Source organism: Falco punctatus, assembly GCF_963210335.1.
Source record: "Falco punctatus genome assembly, chromosome: 11".
Classification (NCBI taxonomy): Eukaryota; Metazoa; Chordata; class Aves; order Falconiformes; family Falconidae; genus Falco; species Falco punctatus.
Window position 1 is genome coordinate 14,348,041 of NC_137591.1, and position 21,015 is coordinate 14,369,055.

The following is a 21,015-nucleotide window of genomic DNA, read 5'->3' on the forward strand; positions in this document are numbered from 1 at the left end:
ACAGGAAGCAATGCATGTTTTCAAGCAAAACTTTGATTTATGTCACTTCAATTAAAATAAATAAACTACACCAATTGTTGGCAGTTACCCAAGCTGACAGTCAAAGACAAGATCTCTAAGCAAATGCTGTTTCATCTGGAAAGACTGCATTGCTACATGGAAAGATTATAAGTGCTTTGTCTTACCTTACAGTAATTATGTTAGTCTCGTCTTTACATGGTGGTATTTCAATTTTGATGTTTTTGTCCTTCATATAGACAGTAGCAACAGCATTCACAGGTACATGAGCATTCATTTTAGTGCGTGCTTCCAGCCCTGCCTGGATCGTGCAAGTGTTGATCCCCATTACAAAGGTCATCTCCTTAGCCATGCTGAAAAGGTAGAATGAGGATAAAATTATTTTCAGAAAGCAAACAGCTGTTAAATTTTTATGGTCTGTCACTTGGAAATATTATTCTTTTATTTTATAATAAATATTTACCTTAGACTCATTTTGGATCGCAGCTTAATGTTGGCATTTAGTAACTCAGTCAATCTGAAATCAGACTTTGGAGAAGGTGTAACCTGTGCTTGAACTATTACAAAGAAAGAAAAAAAAAAAAAAAAGCATTGTAAATCCCCTCCAATTCTAACAAGCATGCTTATATTGCTTAGGTATTGAAATACATTACCATTTCCTGCCACTTTTGTAATAGAAGAGTAATAGAAGCTGGTCTCTGTCGGGAACCCGGTGCAGGTGGGCACGATACGACGGATCTCGGAGGACAGTAAAGCCTTGGTCCACTGCCTCCCCACCCCACTTTGAAGGCTACTGATTATTCTTCTTATCGAAGGGTTTTTTTCATCAGGTCCATACCATGCCTGCAATTATAGAGTTCAACTTGTCTAAATAAGCAGAACTTTAATATCATGATCCATGTCATTAACTATGCCTCAGGGGAAACTCTGCCAGAAACTATTATAGCTAATCCTGATCAAAGTTTGACCTTATTTGCCTTGATTAATACTAAAGACAAAAAACCCTTTTGAATTAAAAGTTAAAAAAAGGGAGACAATGTCTGAAAGAAACAGTATTTTAAAGCTTTTGATGCTTAGATGGTGGTGTTTTCGAAATGATACCTGCAGTGCATTTTGGATGGCGTCTTTATCAAGTCCACCAAAGAACAGCTCTTGGCCAAACAATTTCAAGTAGCCTGATGCAAAAGGTTTGTCACTGGAGAATGCCTTCCAGTCAGACAGCTGTGTGAGAAGAGGAAGAAAGTCTGATTCTGCATAACATTTGGGGAAGCAATACCTTAGAGATTTTCTTTTCATCGAGAATTTACCATTTTCAGGATATCCTTGAAGTTATAGTCAGTCTCCCATTCCCCATCAGGAGAGTAACCCTTAGCAAACATCTCCTGCAGCCCTTCCACCATTATTCCCACCTGTGGAAAGAAGTAAGGTGTAAATACCAATTGGATGATGGTCATAAGAAGGGATGTGAGGGCAAACTGTGGGTAGACCCAATTACCTCCAAAGGATCAGCCACTCTTCCAAGGAAATGCGTCCGTAGCTGGGACATCGCCATCATTGGAATTAAGCTGCCCGCATTATTCAATACCAAATATTTAGCTGCAAGTCCACTCATAAGGACCTCTGAACAGAAGTGGGCAGTAAAACACAGCACAGTTAGTTTTTAAAGCCACAGCGTGCAGATCGTATCAATTTACTAATTGCGTAGTTCAACTGATAAAGCATGATATGAGAAAGGCCAGAAAACCAAGCTATAAAACTGGTGTTATAAAACAGTCATAAACAGAATATTCTGCATTTTTAAACTATTAATGGGCAAAATTACAAGCCTCCTGCTCATTGCATGGTGGTTATGTTATTTTTCCAATTGCTTCTGCTATATCATTTACATCCGGTTGGATTCTGTAACGTCAGCTTATGAAATGCTTTTACAAGACGTCATTTAGGGCAACTTGACAAAGGGGATCAGAAATGAAAACATATTTGCCATCCTTTACTAATAGTTTAGGGAAAGTGATATATACGTCCTATCAGGACAGATGGTGAGGTTTAGATTTGTCTCTCAAATGACTCAGAGGCAATTTAATACATCTACTTCCAAATGCTGTAACTCCTTACACGAAATGCATTAATTGATAAGTAATTGTTAACTATTGAGTGAACATAATTTGTGTCTATTCATTGTCTCTACTTCTGTTTTATCATCTATAATGTTCTTAGATACAGATAATCACTGCAGAGCAGAGTCATGTATTCTTCCCACTCTCGGAACGGTCCCCTTACCTAAGTTAAAGTTATCCCAAGGTTTTTCTAAGTTTCCTTATGTTTCAAAAAGAACAAGGCTGACATGCTTCCTTTCTTCCAGTCCTCATCTGTCTTCTCTTCCCACACTAACTGGAGGACAGGGAAGTATTTTAGGAGCCCCTGTGTTAAATTTCTGCTATCCTTATGTTAGACAATGGCATTATACATTGATTGCATCCCAGCACCACCAGAAATCAGCTTTGAAAATCCAGTACAGCCAGGACAATTGCAACGCCCTGGAAGATCCAGAGCAATAATTTCAGTCCCTGTACAGAAACTATTGATGAATTGTAGGAAATATATTTTCAAACATTATGAGAGGGATTGAGTCTTTGACCTCTTTCCAGAACAGGAGTGCCTAAATTCTCAAAAATTATTTAGCCTACAGTTAAGGAAAATATTATTACTTGGTTCAGAAATGTGGGGTGTTATGAATACTCATGCCCATGTTACTTTAGTGCCACTCTCTGTGTTTCAACCAACATGTCACTTGTAAATCAACATTTTCCATGCTCTTCTGAATCTGTGTATGCAGACAGGGATCTGGATGGTCCTTTACCCTGGTTTACTCCTCACGCTAAGCTGTTTTGTATCAGATTGCTTGGACTAATTTTGATTCCTAATTTCTCAGGACAGATTCCAACTTTTAATATATTTGAGAAACAGTTTGTTGGAAAAGCAATCCACTTAGTCTACTAAATATGCATGAACCGTTATTTCACTTCATTACCTCCACTGTTCTGCTGTATGAAGCTCCTGTGCTACCCAAAGTGCTAGACACTGTCTACCTACAACATACGTGTGGTTCAAGAACAGCTCCTACAGTCAAAATACAGGTATTTATGTCACCCTGTTGATGGCAGAGGAATCAGTGGAGAACCTTTAGCAGATAGCAAGGAGACATGACAAAAGCTCAAATTTCAATGCTCATCCTATAGAAAACAAAAAGCAATGTGATGCCACACTGGGACACTACTAATAAGATGACTTGAGACTTGGAAATGTGAAGACTAGTTTTTCTCGGGATGAGCTTAGCCAGAGCAGACCTAGGTATTATGTAGACTGGACACTAGAATGAGGCATGGTACTTTTAGTAAATTTGATAAAGCTCTTTTTTTGTATCTTAACCCACTAAAACAGTTAAAAAAAACCATGGTACTTACTGATACTTGATAATAAGTGTTGCTCATAAATGATTAAGTGATTATACAGAATTCATTGACTTGAAAAGCGCAGGGATATTTTCCATACCTCAGGCACTGCATAGCACTAATGTTCTAAGAAAATATTTACCAATGGAAAATCCTACTGACACAGTCAGATGATGCACTGTAGCCACTTCACTATGAGGGTATGATGGCACCTGCATATATCTGACTAAATGCCTTGCCCCAGGGAAGAGGGAAAGAAAAACTGGTGATCAAAGAAAGCAGCCTTTCGTACCTATAAACATTAGTACAGATGTAATTATATAAATCTGTGCATACTGAGAGTCAGATTCTGTCAGTCCTAACACTGAGCAGAACCTGGGTCATCCCTTTGATTTCACTGGCAGTGTGTAGAGCATGAAGCGCTATTTGTGGTGGCCATGTGTGACGGATTCCAGATTAGAGACAGATTCAGCTGGCATTATTGCCTGTCATTAAAAATTCAGCATCTAGCACCACAAAGATCTGTGATGCTGAGGGCAGATTTTTGTTTTTAGCGAGGAAATAGGTACTGCATTACAGCCGTCACTATGGTAACTCCTCCAGAATGGACTCAGTGAAACACATTTCACCTGTGGCTAGTAGTGACAAATCAAATCAGAAAGCTGGAGGATGGATCCTCCTCCCACACCACTGTAATAGAGGACTGACTTCATTTAGCAAACTGAGTTATCCAAGACTAAGATTAGCATGTGTGAGAAAAGGATTTTGATCCTTATTCTTCAGGATGAGAGGTTTAAATATCACATATGCATGGTAACCAAATTTCTGACACTGGTCTTCACCAAGAAGTAACAGCAATTCACTGATGCACCGCATTTCCAGGCGACAGCCAGAACACAGTAATCCATTTCACATAGTCCTCTGCCAGCTACCCTCATGCATACTGCACCCTTCTTTCTCACTGTACAAAAATTCAGATAGCTTCCTTTTAAAAGCAAAAATAAGAAATGAATACCTAAAACTAGAAACAGGTATCTGCCTCTTTCTGGAAAATGTCTCTCTCCCTAAATGCATTTTAAATGGTACAAAAGTTCACACAGTGCATATTAGTGACTGTATTTCTTTGGGCAATCTCTGTCTCCATCTCTGAGGCAGCAAGCATGTGTATCGTATATTACTGTGGTTGTTGTGATACGCATTATATATATTTTTATGATAGAGCAGATTAAATGGTCATGTAAAACCCAAAAAACAGGGTCAGGGCAACAAAAGTCTTTCAAACCACTCCCCCAGCCCCCAAGAAGGCAGCAAAAGTACTTGTACACTTAGCACTGTGGTTTTCATATGTTTCAGAGTCTCTTTTTCTGTTGATTACTTTGAAAAGAATCTTTACATGTACCAGTAAATAACAAAAATGCTAAAAACATCCAAGTCCTCCTAGATAAACAGCATGTGTAAGGAGACTGTGTTTGTAGATATAATCTCCCCAGTCTGCCAGCTACATATGCCAAATCACTGAGGCTGTCACGGTCATTTACATAGGGGAGTTGCTTAAAAAATCTCTGCTCAGAAAAATAACATACATGGAAAATAGAAGTAGATATAACTTGGTCAGCAAGACCTGTCTTCTAATCTGGTCCTCCCTGCTTTGACTAGATTTTTATGTGCAACTCCCAGTGATGTAACTGGTTAGCCTCTAGATCCCAGATGTGGATCTCTCATTCTGGTGAAGAATCCTGGTAGGAAGGTGCAAGAAAAATCTTTAGGCACTAAGCCTTAGTTGTTCATGGGTGCAATGAACTGCCACACCTGAATGTTTTCAGTTTGCTGTTTCACTGGGCACTACTGTTGGGGTGAGGAGTATTTAGCATCACATTTGAATTCAGCAAGAGTTGTAGGTGTTCAGCACTGGTAGAAATTAATCCACTTCAGCAGTAATTTAGGTCCCTTCTGTTTGTTTGGTGCTGAACAATGGTATGAAATTGTTAAGCACCACTGAGACTATGGCATTTGATACAGGAGCATGTGCTTCACTGGCTAATGAAAATGGAGGGTTAGAGCCCCACAAGCCCTCTGGTAATTTCATGCTGGCAGTGTAGAATGCAAAACACACAGGGACCTAAACACTCTCCAAATGGAGAGCCTGAGATTTTAATACTTTTTTTCCACTGAACATAGGAGAATATGGAGGAACAACATGCAGCTAACCAGCTGGCTAGGAGAATTGAGTTCTCATACTCCATAATTTTTTTCACACATTAACATGTATATATTTCTTTACAAAACCTTCTGAACCTTACCTTTAAACATACTGAAGCGGAAAACCTTGCTGAACTGATAGCCAGATCTGTCGAATTTGGGACTTAATACTCTGATAGCCATTCTGCAGGCAGAAGCCCTGAAAAAATTCGGTGAGCACATTAACACCTCAGTTTGTTTTATTTCATCTAGGGAAGGGATCCAGATTTTCCTTACATCACTTGAAGATCTGGAGCTGTGCTTCTGCCCAGGGCCCTCAGGTAAGAATAGATGAAACTTGCCACTTGCATGCTAGGTTCCTTCAGCACAGCATTGGCTATTGTCATCAGTATTGGAAGACCTGGCTTCGTTTCAAGTAAAACCACTGCAGCTAACATTCGGACCCGAGGATGAATTTTGTAATTCAGGAAAATCTCAAGGGTAATAGCCTGGACCTGAAAATAATAGATACATTCAAATTTACAGTATGTTTAAACATTCTGCTAATAATCAGTCATCACTGGTGTATAATCCCTTCATCACTAGTACAGTAAATATTTGTATTATTTAATTATTATGACAACAGTGTACCTGGTTTTATAGTCTGAGGGCTGGAAGAGGAATTATGGTAATGTAGCCTGACTTCCTACACAATCACAGCCAAGGAACTTTGCTGGATAACTTCTACATCAAGTCTTTATCCCTTTTTGAGCTATAGCAAAATATATCTACAGCATAACCGCTCCAGGTAAAGGAGATTTCATGGATCCATTACATACCTGAGAAGTGGTTTCAGTGATCACTTATCCCTGCCCATAAAGGTGTGCCTTATTTCTAATAATTTTATCTCCTGGGTCCCTTTCTGCTAAATAATAGATTAAATATGAAATTAATAAAACCCAATTTACTACCAGAAATCTCTATGCTATACAGGCAGCTTAAAACTGAAAGTTTATGCCACAAATGTAATTTCCACAGTGCTACTTCTGACTAATGTGTTTGACCTCAGCAATATTCAGTATCAAAACCTAATTTTGTATTGGGATCTTTGCAGTTTCCATGACCTGCACTGAAACTTTTGGCCCCAACTTCAACTTGGATGTGGATGGTGTAACAGCATCCCCCTGCACAGTCCTGTCCTGCCTGGGACAGCACACATCCATGCTCTCTAATGAAAAGTCTGATTCAGAAAACTTCAACAAGCTTTGGAAACACCATAATTGGTTTTATTTGAATATGTTGATTATCAAATACCAAGGTAAAAATGGTGACAAGGATGAAGTGGGCTCTTTTAAAATGTAACTAGCTTTTCAAATTAAGCAATAAAAATGACAGACCATATATTAAGTCTGTTTAATGTAAATATGGGTGGGTAGCTAGCTGCAAACCAGGCAGTAAACTGGTTTTTGAATAATGAAAAATCCGGTCACAGTCTTGCTCCAGATCAATTTTCTCCAAAGAAAATGCATAGAAAATATAACTAAACAGTGGTCTGGGTCACATGTGCGAAGCCAGACCAAAGGGCAATCAGAGACACAGCACTGTTTTCAAACAGCAAATTGACTTTTTTTCTTCCCCAGCAAATACTCTAACTCCTACCCTTGCTATTCTTTCCTCCCCCCCCCCGCTTTTCCCCATCTAGCTCCTGCACTCTAGTAAATTGTTTCTTTATTCTTTTGCTTAAAAGCGTACCCTGGCACACTATTGTCTGTGGATCAATATGTGCACTCAAACTGGGAGTCATATGCAAAAAAATGAGTATAATGGAAAAAACTGATACAGATTAGTAGGAGAATAGTTAATGAAAGCTTTTTACTTTTTATATTAAGAATAGACATATAAAACAAAAAACCTCAATATCAGAAAAAAAAAATCTTGAAAATACAAGGTTTTCTTTTAGAAGCAGATTGCTTTAAGGTGAAAATGATTGTAAAGTGATGTCTGTGGTGGATGAGAGTATGCCTGTGTAACCATTGTATGTGATATATAATCATTATCTTGTTCAGGGACAAAAGTCACATTTAGTAAATGTTCTGCTTATGACAAACCCACACAATGTCTGTAAATTTGTAATTAGGATGCAAACCTCTAGTATCTATTTACAATAAGATCTGGTCTTGAATTACGATTAGATGTGACACTCAGTATTAAATGTCAATTCTCTGAAAACCTTGTTTTGTGGTTCTCTCACATACCAAAGTTGAAGTAGCACTAAACATATTTTGGTCAATAATTTAGCTTTCTGTCTCATGTCCTTGGAAAATAAACGTTTGCAATGGAAATACTGATTTGTCTTCAACAACAGGGTAATGTATGTATGCTTTTAATGGGATTTTTGTTGCAGTTACAAGAGGTTAATGTCAAAACGAATAAGACATGCCAAGTGAGGAATGGTTAAGTATTTAAAAAGGAAAAAAAAAGATCTTACAGTTATGTTTGAAAAAAAAGGTCTGCTTTCCCCTCATCACCCATCATCGATTAGCAGCCTTGTGCTGGGTTATGGTAAGTGCAAAGGAGGCAGCTTTGTTTCCTTACCATTTTTGGATCTTTCATGCCTATGTTTTTCAGGGCCATCACAGCAGTCGCGTGTACCTTGAGTGGCAAATCTGAGGCGCTAGCTGCATAGCCTGGCAAAAATTTCTTGATGTGCTTGATGCTGGCTGGATGTCCTACATTCCCAAGGGCTTTCAAAGCCAGCGAAATTTCTTCAGTGTTAGACTCGCTCAATGCCTCTCCTGCAAAGCCATGTAGCAACTGAAAAAAGAAAATAAATCTTCTGTTGAGTTCAATTCCAGGTCTTATCTATATCCCATCCTCCAGCCTATTCTGAGGTTTGACTTTGATAATTTCAGTTTGTTCAATTCACTTATTTTAAATATTTTCAAATTCTTTTTGTCCTCATGAATACGACATTTTATTCATAGGACAAGCATAGCCAAGAAAGCTGCAATGAACAGCTTCTTCATCACTATGCCTTAAAGCTATCAAGTAAAATTTTTAAAGGAAAAAAATAATGGCTAAGAGCTAGTTCCCACTGCTTTTCAGGGTGAGTTGGAAACCCTGTAACAACGCTGGTTGACTATCTCTTTCTCGTGGTTGAAGACAGGTGCAAAAATGCAGATACAGTTAAATTCTTGAGACCCTTAAATCAGATTCCTGAAGATATGGCTAGTGGTGGTGCCCTTAACTTCAGTGATGACAGCCACATTTTAGTGCAGATTAATAACGGACAATGAGATCATCAGGTCATTTTACAGCCCTTATTGTAAGCAACTGGATCACAGTACATTCACATGGCAAGATTAGAAGTAGTTGTCTGAAGGTTGAATATGAGAAAAGAACTAAATCCTAGCAGATAACTGGTTTTAGTGCTAACAAAAGTCTCTAAAAAAGAAACTGAGATGTTATAGAATAATTTCAATACAGTTCCCATGCTTTAAAATATTATATTTGAGATACATTGATGGTACAGAAACATTCCATTTGCTATTACTAATTAAGTGAATGGACATCTGAAATGCATTGAATAAGCCTATACAATCATTTGCTTTGGGAAAGAATTTCCATTCCCTGGCACTGGGCTTCTCTGATTTAATTAGCTCAAGAGCATTGGTGGCAATCGTAACAAGAGATGCATGAAGGAATATTGGCCATGCCTGTGTACCACATGAAAAAAAATCATGCCGGGCACACAATGTATTGGGAACATCCTGCTCTTACTGGAGGTGGCAGACTGACCAGTGTTGAAGACTGCAAACACCTATTTCTTTTTCTCTCTCTATTACTGGCTGAGTGGCTGATCCCTGTAAAACATGACATGCATCTCTAGAGCTAGGAAATGCTATCTACTGCCTATTTAAATTGCTTGCAGGCCCACTGATTAAAAGCGGTGCAGAACAGGGAGGGCATTACTATTATCAAAAGCTTATAGTCTATGTAGAGGACTGGGCTCTGCTTCTGGCTGACAAATGGAGGGGCTACATGACTTTGGGCAAAAAACCTGGGCTTTTGTGTCACTTAGTTTATTTATAAGTATATATAAGTACCTATATTTAAAGTATTCCAGAGCAGTGCCATGGGACTTCATTAATAATTGGCAATAAAGCACTCAGAGATACTCAGATAGAAAGTGCTATGAATTATATGCTTCTTCCTCTCACTCTCTTTCATGTGTTAATCTAAAGATAAAAATGCTGTATTTAACCAACTGGGGTTCCTTTTCCCAAAGGAAACACTGTAGGGAAGTGAAATACAGGTTTCTGAATAATGAAGAAAGAACTCAAGGATTATTTTTTCTTTTAAACGATAAATAACAATGTGATTACCTGGAGACATTCAGAACAGGAGTCTGATGAAGAGCACTGTTTGTGGCACAGTGATGCGTAGCTGAGATGGCAAACCTTTCCGAGCACAGTACTTGAGCGTGGGCAATGTTTTTTCACAATGAGCTGGGGAGAAAGCAGTTGGTCGTTACCACCACTAATGAAGAGCAACAATATTAAAGAATATGTTTCTGCCAAATGCAAGGCAAAACCAGGCTTTTGATATTTTTGTATTGATGGTTTTATAGTTAATCAGTGGATATTACTGTATCGGACAGTGCCGGCATAAACTAATTCCAGGCAACATCTGGAAGGCAGATCTGTTGCTTTTATAGTGGTTCAGATTTAAATTTGGTATAGGCTACAATCCACATGGAGGAAATCACCCACTTATGGAATGGAAACCCACGCATTATTCAAGAAACATTCATCATTGTTCAATAATTGCTTTAGCCATAGGTACAAAAAACCTGCAGATACATTGTGAATGGACCTCAGTACTTTGGGCAGACAGGAATATTTCGTATAAACACAGGAGCTGACAGGAGGCACCAGCCCACTGTTTCCTTGAGTGGGAAGCAGAGCATTACTGCACAGTAACAGCCAGGCTGTCACGGGTTTTACGGAGGGCAAAACTTTAGCCTGAGATTTGTGGTCTCTGCCTAGGGTAGGCAGAGATAAGTTCCTGCATCTGAGGCTAGAACTAACCCTGCAGAAGGGGAAAAAATTGTAAAAACCATTAGGCTTTCTCCTACATGGGCTCCATGTTGGCACAATTCTCTTGATTTTGATAGATCTGCTCTGATTTATACCCATCCTGCTAGGTCAATCAAGATGAAAACATGGATATAACAAACATGTATTTCTTCCTCCCTAGTCTTTGTAGACACTCAGTTAGAGATCTAATCTGATGTAACTATAAAGTACATGCGGACAAAGGGAGACTAGAAACCACTGTTTTCAGCAATAACCTCTGTCTCTGAGGGGTATTTTACTCTTTATTTTCTGTTTCACTCTGGATTCATTTTTGCCCTTTTGATTTGCATTCCCCTCCCCTTAAGACAGTCAGGAAACAAACTCCTTTCAACCTCACTAGAGGATATAAAACCTTTGTATTTTCAAAGCATTTGCCATCCTGTCAAAGGAATAAATACAACAGATGCTAAAATCAGTAAAGAGCAATTTGAGAGTGTTTAGAGAATCCTACCGTTGCTTCTTCCATCACATCCTGAGTTGGCGTGCTTGAGTGCAGAGCCACGAGCACTGTCTGAGCTGCTTCCCAGTTGGTGAGTTCTTGCCTTTCCATCTTATACCTCAAGAATCTGAGTGCATGGTGACTGGCGACTGCAGGAATTATATCCAAAATATAGCGCCTGTAATAGGAAAAGCAAGGACCATTTTCCAGATCCACATTTGAACATATTCATTCCAGCTGGTCTCCAACAGAGTTTATCAGCAGAAGCATCACCACTTGTATTGATTTTACCTGTATGCTGGCCGACTGGAGAACTGCTTCCACACCGACTCATAATTCTCCTCACTCGCTGCACGGAAGAGGTGCATAAGCTTGAGGGCTTTTGCTGGTGCATCGCTGGGAAGCTGTTCAGACGTGGTCTCTACCAGGTCTTGCAGGCTTTCCTCGATCTGCAGGAAGGTTAAAATGCAGGAAGCTCACACGCAGTTTCCCACATGCACAGATTCCAACCTCCAACAGACTCTGCCCGGTGGCTAAGCTTTACCTGGCTCTCCACATTTTTTATTCTGAATAAGTGGACAGGAAGCTGAAGCAATTCACTGCCAAACTGGTACTGAAGTGACCCACGATTCTGGAATTCTTTCGGTGGGACTTCTGCCATGTCCTTCTGCACATCAGTCAAAGTAAGTTTCTGCCTGGAATGGAGAAACCCAGGCAGAGAGAACATCACAGGATGCAGGGTACAAATGGAAAAGAAAACAATAATTCTGCCTCCTGCATTGCAATGCAACTACAGTTGTTTCAAAAGGTTTTTGTTATTGAGGGGCAATGGTATTTTGAACAGATACATTTGGACATGATGCTCAGAACCATACTCTGGTATGCACTTACACAGCAGGGCTTAGATCAGTCAGCCTTTGCCTTCCTTTGGGAATAACCTGGCTTGAGAATTTAAGGAAGAGGAGGGAGATGAGAAGCTATGGCCTGAAGGAGATCACAGGAACTGTGTGTTGTGCCTTAAGGAGTAAATTAAGGATTATAAAAAAATAACTGATGGGGAACTTTTCCGGAAATTATCACTTAATTTAAACCTTTTAAGAAGTTCATAAAAGCGTCTGTGCCTCCTGGAAGCTTTGAAAGGAATTGAAAATTGTTAGATACAATAAGAAATGCAACAGTCTTGTTACTTACACTGTTATAATTCCCTCCCCATTTTGCCTGACAAGCTGAATGTCTTGGGGACTGCAGAAGATAAAAGGTTCTCACAAAGTTTCAAATTGGGTTTCCCAAACAAAAACGGAAACATATAAATTCAGGATTAGTCTTTGGAAAAGTACTCAAGTTTTTGGAAACTTTTCAAGGAGCACCAAACCTTCAGCCTTTGTTATTAAGAATAATTCCAATGAGAGACTGTCTTTGTAAATATTTGCTCTTTGCTACATTTTCAGCTAAAGGGATGCATCCTATCCCACCAATTATGTTTAAAATAGGTCATTTAGGACTCTATAATAAAGTTAGGCATTTGTATTGAACAACTGAAAACATTCCAAAAGCAATATTGCTGTACTACACAGTATCTCAAAATCTCTGTAGAAAATTGGCATGTTTATTTTGGAATCTCTACGATGATCTTCTGTATCATTTCTATCCACTCCTTCCATATGGATTGCAGAGAACTGCTGCAGAAAATAGCATATAACTGCTTTACAGACAAGCCACTGGAATTTGAATAGAAATCGCTACAGAATCAGCAGAGATTTTTTCTCTCTTGAAATTTTAGACAATATTATTGAAAGGGCATTTGGGTCAGAAAGTATAACATCAGGTACACTTGGACAGATTTAACTCCCCCTTCCAGAACATGATGAATCTATTATGTCTTCATCTTCATCATTTTGTGAAGAGATGTATCTGCCTAGAATAGATGGAAAAATGTTATACTCTGAAGAGAAGAGCAAATGAATACTAAAGACAGGATTAAAATGGTGAAACAATAGTAAAACCTCTCTTGGCTTTGAAAGGTGCTACAAGAGGCTTATGCTGAACAGGTCTGAAAACACAGCTTCAAATGTTTTAAGTCCTTGTTATGAGATTACCTTTTTCTTTTTTTTTTTTTTTTTTTTTTTTTTTTAACACAGAAAATGCATTGTAGATATAACTTCTGAACACTTGGGTGACATACCCACATCTTCCCAGCTACCTTATATTTGGCCCCTTCTGCTGGGCAATGCAAAAGATCCAGAGACAACAGGAAAAGTTTTTTGGGGGCTCAATACCTGAGGAAGAACGGTAAGGAAGGCAGTCTATGCAGGTTTGGAGAAGGACAGTTTAAATCAGCAAAAGTCCATTGGCTCCAGACTAATACTCACAACAACCTATAATTTGATAAAAGCACTACAGTTGTATCTATCTTCACCATGATTGCATGAGATAGTAAAGCTACTTTCAACTTTACTTTGGGTTTTTTGTTTTTTTTTTTTTGATTAACCAAACTGAACGTGTTCATCATGTTAATGAAGTTGATCAGTGATTTATTGACATGAACTTTCAGATGTTGTAGTTTCCACAACTGTATATTATACCAATAGATTCCTGAAGAAGCTGATGGAGCAATATAAAATTACAGCAGCTGAAGAGTGGGATTGAGTTATATATTCTGTACAGTGACCTTTCTGCAAAAAACCTCCCTCTTCAGTAGGGCACTCCTGTCTGCAGAGTCCATCACTAAGGCAGGTAATTAAAAATGTCTTCAATACATGATTTTGAGGCAGATGAAAAAGATTTTGAACACTAAAAGTTTGAGGGCTTGAGCTAAAAATGAGCAGGGGTATAATTTCTCAGACAAACATATTTTTATTTTTATTTTGCCCCAAAGTTGTTTAAGAAATATGCAAAATTTGCTGTGGAGAAGCAAATATATTTTACATGCCATGTGCTCAATCTTTTTGCAATAAACCCCGATTTCCTATCAAGAAACAGTTTTGATGGGAGATTTGCAAGCAGCCCACTCTACTTAGGAAGCACATTGGAATCCTAAGTCCTATCTATGTTTCTTATGAACTAGTCTCCAGGGTCTCTTACTCTATTATTATTTTCTAGGGAACTCTCTTTCAGTGAGTAACTGTCTTTCAAAGTATTTTACTGCAAATATATTAGTTCACAATTTTTCAGGTGGAATTACATTTGTTTTGGCTTTTACGACATAAATCAAATATCCCTGAGAAATAAAATAGTCAAAACCTGCCAAGTTTAGCTAACAGAATTTGGATAGCGATGTGCACGTTTCAGATTTACAACTAACAGCGAAGATTGTTTTTATGAACTGTTTGGGATTTTATGTAATTAAAGACTGGCAAACAATAAGCTGTGGAAGTAAAGGATTTATTTCAAGTTATGGAGTCTGACCAGATTACAGAGATGCTGAGTTAGTTGCTGAATTAAAGGTGTATGTACAGTACCTTGCTTCTACTATAGCATTTCCTCCTGTTATCTCGTTGAAGGGTGCAAACTGGTGGACTTCCTCAACATCAGCTTGTGTAATTACAGCTTCATTACGTGTATATTTAATTTTGTAATTGTAAGTAGCAGTTGCCTGGGAATTCTTGTTTCTCTTTACAATACAAAAAAGCAAAGAAACAAAGAAAATAGAAAGTCACTGAATTTCTAAATTCTGCAGCTAGAAGCTATTGCATCACCCACTTCAACCCACTTATTTTCCAGGGCTGTCCTGTTCACTGGCCATATGGGCGGTCTGTGTGAATTCTGAGCACACACTTCCATGGGAGAGGTCAGGCACGCTGCCTGGTTCTGTCACTTTTACTGTTAAGAAGTATTAGCTGGTTTTTCCCTTTCCCAAGTAGAACTAATTGGTTACTCCCTTGGGAAGGAGACACAGCAGTTAAAGCCACATGATTTCTGATTTCAAAGACAGCATTATAATAAGATGCAGCAGTACCTATCCAGAATAACAGAAACTGGACACTGTAACTATCTTTTTTACTCAACAGAGTAGGTGAATTAACTCATGCTGATAATTAACAGTTTCCAAGCCAGCTAGTTTGCGCTAGTTGAAGTGCACCTACAGTACCTAACAGTCGGCAGCACAGACCACTGCTGCTCTGTGGGTCTGATTTTCATACAGAAAGAAAACGTGGATAACTAGATACGGCAGATCCAACTCTTCTCTCATTTTAAGCACTACAATGCAAGAGATGGCATGGTTGCCAAATGGTTCTCTGTATAAGAATATAAAGTATGCATACATAATAGCACTCAAATTTACCTGCTGGCAGGTCTGACAAGGATAGGTGTATGCCGAACCTGTGACCATCTGAACTTTCTCTTCACAGCTGTTCAGGTCCTTAGATTTGGTCACATACAGTAGGCTTGCTCTCTTGTTTTCCTGAATTGCATATGTTGTGTTACAAATACCTCCAATCCCAGCCTGGAAGAATGAGAAATGGTCAAGAGAAATTCACTCTTATGCAAGCTTCATTAATTCTCCACATGGATGTTCCTGTTTAATTCTGTATTTTGAAAATTCTTGATAGAAATGGATGCTTTTAAAATCATGCTACTCTCCAGAAGCAAATTCAGGATGACCACTACTTTCATCGCTTTTTCACGTGTACAGGTTTCCAGTAAGCCAAATCAGAGTTTCACTGAGAGAAAAAAAATCTCATTTCACTGAGAAAAGATTTGGAGCCTCAGAAAAGTTGGATTTAAAGTTGGAGCTGTTTATTATGAAATATGATTTGAGGAATATTAATAAAAAGTGCAAAAACCCCTTGATCAGTCAGAATAAAATCTCAACAGAAAAGTATTTTAAGCTTGGAGATGACATTCTGCCCTTAAAATTTGCTTTTATAGACAGCTTATAAATGTCCATGGAACAGACCTTGCAATATCAGATGATCTGTCACAATACGAACAGCAATAATTAAAAAGAATTTCAGGATAGCAGAGTTTTGATTGTGGGTTTTCTCAAGTTTGCAGTTTTAGCTCAGATCTTCAATAATATTTCAAGCATATATATTTATAAGCGCTCTTAAATCTCCTCAGTCAGTAAGGAGATTTTTGGAGAGGAAAATATTTGATTGCATTTTAGAAGGAAGGGATATTTCCATGATTTTTTATTGTTATTGATAGCATAGCCACTCCAGAGAGCAGCTCTGGGCTATGTCAGAACAGCAAAATGGTCATGTGGTGATTAGGAGCAAGACGTACCCACTTCATCTTTAGCTTAATGGTATTCCTGAAGACACTGCTGCTTCAGTAAGGACTAGAAATAAGAATTGCCTAAGCTTTCTGAAAGACCTGTACTCTGCGAATACAGGCGTGGGTCTCCTCTGCAAACATCTAGACTTTAAATGGGAATGTCCAGCCCACTGGGCTCTGTGGGGTGAAACAGCCTCCTGCCTAGCTGGACTTTCTAGCCGTGTGCAGTTCACAGCTAGCTCAGATTCCCTTACCCTACACCCTGCAAGACGTGATATAGACTTTCCCAGGTTAGTCCTTTAAACCTCTCTGCAGCTCAGATTTTGCAACTAGTAACGTTTATCTTCCTTTACAGAGTGACCTGGGATTCTCAAGCAAGGGTGCCAATGCTCATTAATCCGTTGTTGTCTGAGAAAAGCAGAGAAAACTTGGAAACAATTCTAGGAGGTGAAGTCACATATATTGCTCAGCAGCGAGGGTAGGACATATTGCTAACTGAATTAGAAAGAATGATGATGTAAAACTAGATATGAGAAAATAGGGCTGCAGAATATGCGACATTACTACCCGGATTTTTATGTGCAACAAACAGCGTGAAAGTATTAAATCAAGTAGTTCCTTTCCAGAAACAACTCTACTTACATAAAAATAAATTTAAAAAAAATTAAAGTTACTCTGGTCTGCATTTTCAATAAGAGTAACATGAAAGTATAATAATTTCAAGGTTTTTGCTGATCCCTGAATTGAATGTAGTCTAATCAATGTAAATATGGTTTCACAAAAACTAAACATTGCAATTTCTGTGGTGAATAGTAATATCAGATGATTTATGTTGACTGAGATATTAAAATCTGAAAAACAGTGGAAATTCCAACAGAGCATCAACTGCAACTGTCAAAGCTATTACAGTAATGTCATGGCATATATACTATTTTCTTCCTAAAAAAGGAGCTAGAAAAGATTAAAGTATATATGATTGGTAAAAAAGTCAAATTACTGTTATTTTAGCTTTAATCTTGTGCTGTGTGTTTAAGTTTGCTCTAATACACTATTCAAATTTTATGTAGGCTTCAGCTTTCACAGTTACTTTCTCTAAAGCCACAAGCCAGATTTTCTAAGGGTCTAATGCTGCAAATGCATCTTCTGAAATATCTTGATCAGCCCCATTAAAAATCTGCTATTCTGTTGTCCTGTTGAGCTACAGCTCCATCAAATGTTGTCCCATAAGAAAAACTTAATCGTGATTTCCCAAGCTTAGGTGTTTCTGGTTAGTGAAGTTTATGTCAAGAGGGAATGCAGAAAATGCAGTAGAAGAATCTGAAGAGAAAGCTTATTTATTTACAAAGTGACCACAACAGCCAAAACAAAAAGCTCACCTCTTGTAAGCTGTATGAATGCTGCATCTTCTTTATATTTAGCTCCAGCACATTCAGAATCCCTCTGTAGATGTTCAGACCATCATCCGAGACAGAATCAGGAGCCATAAGGTTTCCAACATGGCCATTGCTATACTCAAACTTGATGGGATTACTAAGTTGCCCAGTTAGTACCTGGGTCAGTTTGAGCGATCGCGAGAACGAGCTTGTGGGCCAGACACCATTGTACTCCGCTGCTTCGATTGAGTGAACCTAGAACAAAGGGGGAATATAATTCCTCTTTAATTTTTTTCAGTTAACTTTTTGCAACGCACATAAGCATCTAGAGCTTTACTTGCATCAAAAATATACTTTTAAGTTACACGAAGCCTCTTCAAAGGAAAAACGTAAAAGCTGTCATTTAACATGGCTAGTATCCATATACATATTTCCATATGTAAAAGGAAAGAGAGGGATGCAAATGACTGCGATATTTCCACAGTCATTGCACTCTGTTCTGTGTCATAGATAATCCATATTGCCGAAGGTTGACTGGTATGAAGAAATGAGCCAGAGAGGAGCCGCATGAAGCGGGTTGCTACCCAGAAGTAGCATGGCAGATCTGCTGGAATTTGCAGGAGAAAGTTAATGTTGCATAAAGCATCATTAACTCCCACCGTGAACTCTGCCGTCTCCCTTGCTGGGGTCACAGAGCACAGGCAGCCGTCAGAAACTAATAACAACATGGCTGCTGGGCCAGCCAGATAGTCATAATTAGTTGAAGCAGTGGAGAGCAGATTACAAAAATTGTCCTTCCCTACACGTTTTGCTGCAGAAGAGACAGCTCAGGCACAGCCCCAGCCCCGCTTCCTACTCTGCACTCCTGTCTCAACCTGGGGCACAGCCAAGCAAGTAGAAAGTCGTGCTAAAGTACAAAAAACTGGGATGATTCCTGCCCCCATGGGAATGGGACATGTTTAGCTTAGTTTCTCAAAGAACCCTTCCCTTCTGTATAGTCTGACAATTTAAAGAGACTTTTCTCTGACACCTCAGGCTGGCAATGTGATGCACAATGCGGATTAATTTCTCAAAAAGCCACACAGACTAAATGCTCATACAGCAAATCACTGGAGACCGCGCTTTCATATTTATTTTTGTTATTGTTGGTGGAGATCACTGCCAACCTCAGTAAGTGAAGCTTACAGAGGAGGCTCTTACGGAGCAAATCCCTCATGCTGCCTCTTGGACATGCTTCTGGCACATTGCACATGGGCAGGCTGGGGACTGCTCTGCAGGGTCAGGGTGAGGTACTTTTCCCCAGCCCTCGGGGCCCACTCAGGACTTGCGCTGTCTGCTAGGTTTTGAACACAGCTGGCAATTCTTACTTGTGGGTTTGCGATGAAAAAATTGTCAGCTGGAAACTGCCCAGGGAACACAGCTTTTTGCTTGGGCTGAATGTGAACTAGTAGGCTACAGATGAAAGATCAATTCCCTGAACCATCCCTCCGAACTAATTTAAATATAACAGCAGCAAAATAAACTTTCCCAGAGCAGAAGGGAATAAATGTGTTGTTACCTTTAACTTAAAACTTGCCCCAGAATCTTGTGATATTTTTTCTTTCCTCCTTTTTTTTTTTTTTTTTCCTTGCCTGAAATTATTTCTGTATTTATTTTTGAAATGGAAACTTTCTGCCAAATGCACTAAGGCAGGTGAAATGGTTTTGGAAGGTTTTAAGGAACAGGAGTCAATTCTTGGTGAAGACTCACTGTGACACACCAAGGGCTGTTTCAGCAGGAATGGGAAAGGACATGGGGTAAGAACAAGGCTGCTTCTGCCTCCCCTCTGCCAGGGAAGCCTTCTACTCGCCTGTGCAGATGTGTGGCTCTTATTTCCTTAGTTGTTTTTTTTTGGTTTGTTTTTTTTTTTTTTTCCCAAAAAATCCAGCCATTTGCAAAGGGTCATGGAAAAGCAATATTTCCCATCTAGATCTATTAAAACGTGAACTTACCAAGATACCTAGTAAGAGAAGGCTAATTCAGGCTGGAAGGCTACAGCATTTGTAAGCATTTATCAGACAGTCACCAGTGTTTTTAATCTGCAGCTTTCAATATGCCAAATAAAAGCTTTTAAAAAGATCATTTTTCTTCCACGTATACAGAAGACTAAGTGGAGCTTGTGTAAAGCAATTGAGGGGTGCATTTTAATACTCATTAGAAGCATGTATAGGCTTCTGTTAAAGACAGAAGTGTTTTCCACGTAATCAAAACTCTCAGTAATTACTCAGCATGCAGTAAAAATATACAGTTGAGGATGACAAAGAATGTCATTTGGGACCCTGCAGAAAAAGAAGCTACCAGATGTCATTAATTATGCTAAATATTGAATCACATCCAGCTAATGTTGCATGTTTTATTGCCCTTCGTTTGCTGGTTACAAAATCAGTTGATTAAATAATCCTAGGTTATACAGTTTGGAACAATTGGATTGATCCAGTAATAAATTGTTGTGCATTTCAAATTATATTCCATTGTCTCCCTGACCAGAAAGCAGAAGAAATCCTTCAAGCCCAAGGTTGGCTTGAGCTGAGAATTACCTGGCAAAGTGCAAATAGAATTTAGGGCACTGCATTAAAAATAATAGTGTTAGTTACATTCTCCCTGAGTAAGCATAACACATGCTGAAACTTAATTACTTCCAAAAAGCTTAAAAAAGAAGTAAAGTATGAAGAGAATTTTACCTTTCAAATTGAATACATTTTCTTACCCTAATAAGGCAAAGTTTTGGCCCAATACCACTAACTTCCACTTTACTTTTTATTCTTATTCCAGCTCTTGCAAGTCCTTTCTCTGGAAGTCCACTGAGAAGCATGCTTTCATAATTAAATGTATAAACCTTGTTTTCACTGAAATCGGGTTCTGCAAAGAAATGGTTCCCATAAAACATCATAGAGACTGTACAGAACATTTTCAAGTACTTGTATTAGAATGTATGGAAGAAAAAAAGATGAATTTGTTTATTTTTGTATTGCACTTGAACAAAATTAGCTGTTGTAAAATTATATTAAACATTGATATACTTTTCAGATTCTATTTTGAATTTCACTCATTATAATTATATTAGCTGATAGGAAAATTACTTACGGTAATTAAGATGCTGGCTCCCTGAAAAAGAAGGAAAAAAAATTAATAAAAATGAAATGACAAAGCAAAACCCCCCC

The 21,015-nt window shown here is 38.6% G+C and overlaps 1 protein-coding gene and 1 long non-coding RNA gene across 2 annotated transcripts in view; one reads left to right on the forward strand and one right to left on the reverse strand.

The window, feature by feature from the left end:
* The window catches only part of LOC308071481, a 32,723-nt gene extending 24,535 nt beyond the window's left edge, over positions 1-8,188 (forward strand). The window contains exons 2-3 of the long non-coding RNA XR_013931227.1: positions 5,922-5,989; positions 6,763-8,188. This is a non-coding gene — a long non-coding RNA (uncharacterized lncRNA). The remainder of the gene's footprint in view (positions 1-5,921; positions 5,990-6,762) is intronic.
* The window catches only part of LOC308071448 (vitellogenin-1-like), a gene marked incomplete at its 5' end in the record, with an annotated part of 45,184 nt that extends 24,422 nt beyond the window's left edge, over positions 1-20,762 (reverse strand). Inside the window, 17 exons of the mRNA XM_080406878.1 lie at positions 186-371; positions 482-575; positions 672-861; positions 1,120-1,239; positions 1,326-1,427; positions 1,514-1,638; positions 5,771-5,868; positions 5,946-6,163; positions 8,244-8,462; positions 10,034-10,156; positions 11,238-11,403; positions 11,517-11,674; positions 11,770-11,920; positions 14,684-14,835; positions 15,508-15,669; positions 17,819-18,070; positions 20,562-20,762. Of these exons, the coding sequence (XP_080263004.1) occupies positions 186-371; positions 482-575; positions 672-861; positions 1,120-1,239; positions 1,326-1,427; positions 1,514-1,638; positions 5,771-5,868; positions 5,946-6,163; positions 8,244-8,462; positions 10,034-10,156; positions 11,238-11,403; positions 11,517-11,674; positions 11,770-11,920; positions 14,684-14,835; positions 15,508-15,669; positions 17,819-18,070; positions 20,562-20,762 (2,717 nt within the window). The remainder of the gene's footprint in view (positions 1-185; positions 372-481; positions 576-671; positions 862-1,119; positions 1,240-1,325; positions 1,428-1,513; positions 1,639-5,770; positions 5,869-5,945; positions 6,164-8,243; positions 8,463-10,033; positions 10,157-11,237; positions 11,404-11,516; positions 11,675-11,769; positions 11,921-14,683; positions 14,836-15,507; positions 15,670-17,818; positions 18,071-20,561) is intronic.
* Positions 20,763-21,015: the final 253 nt, after the last annotated feature.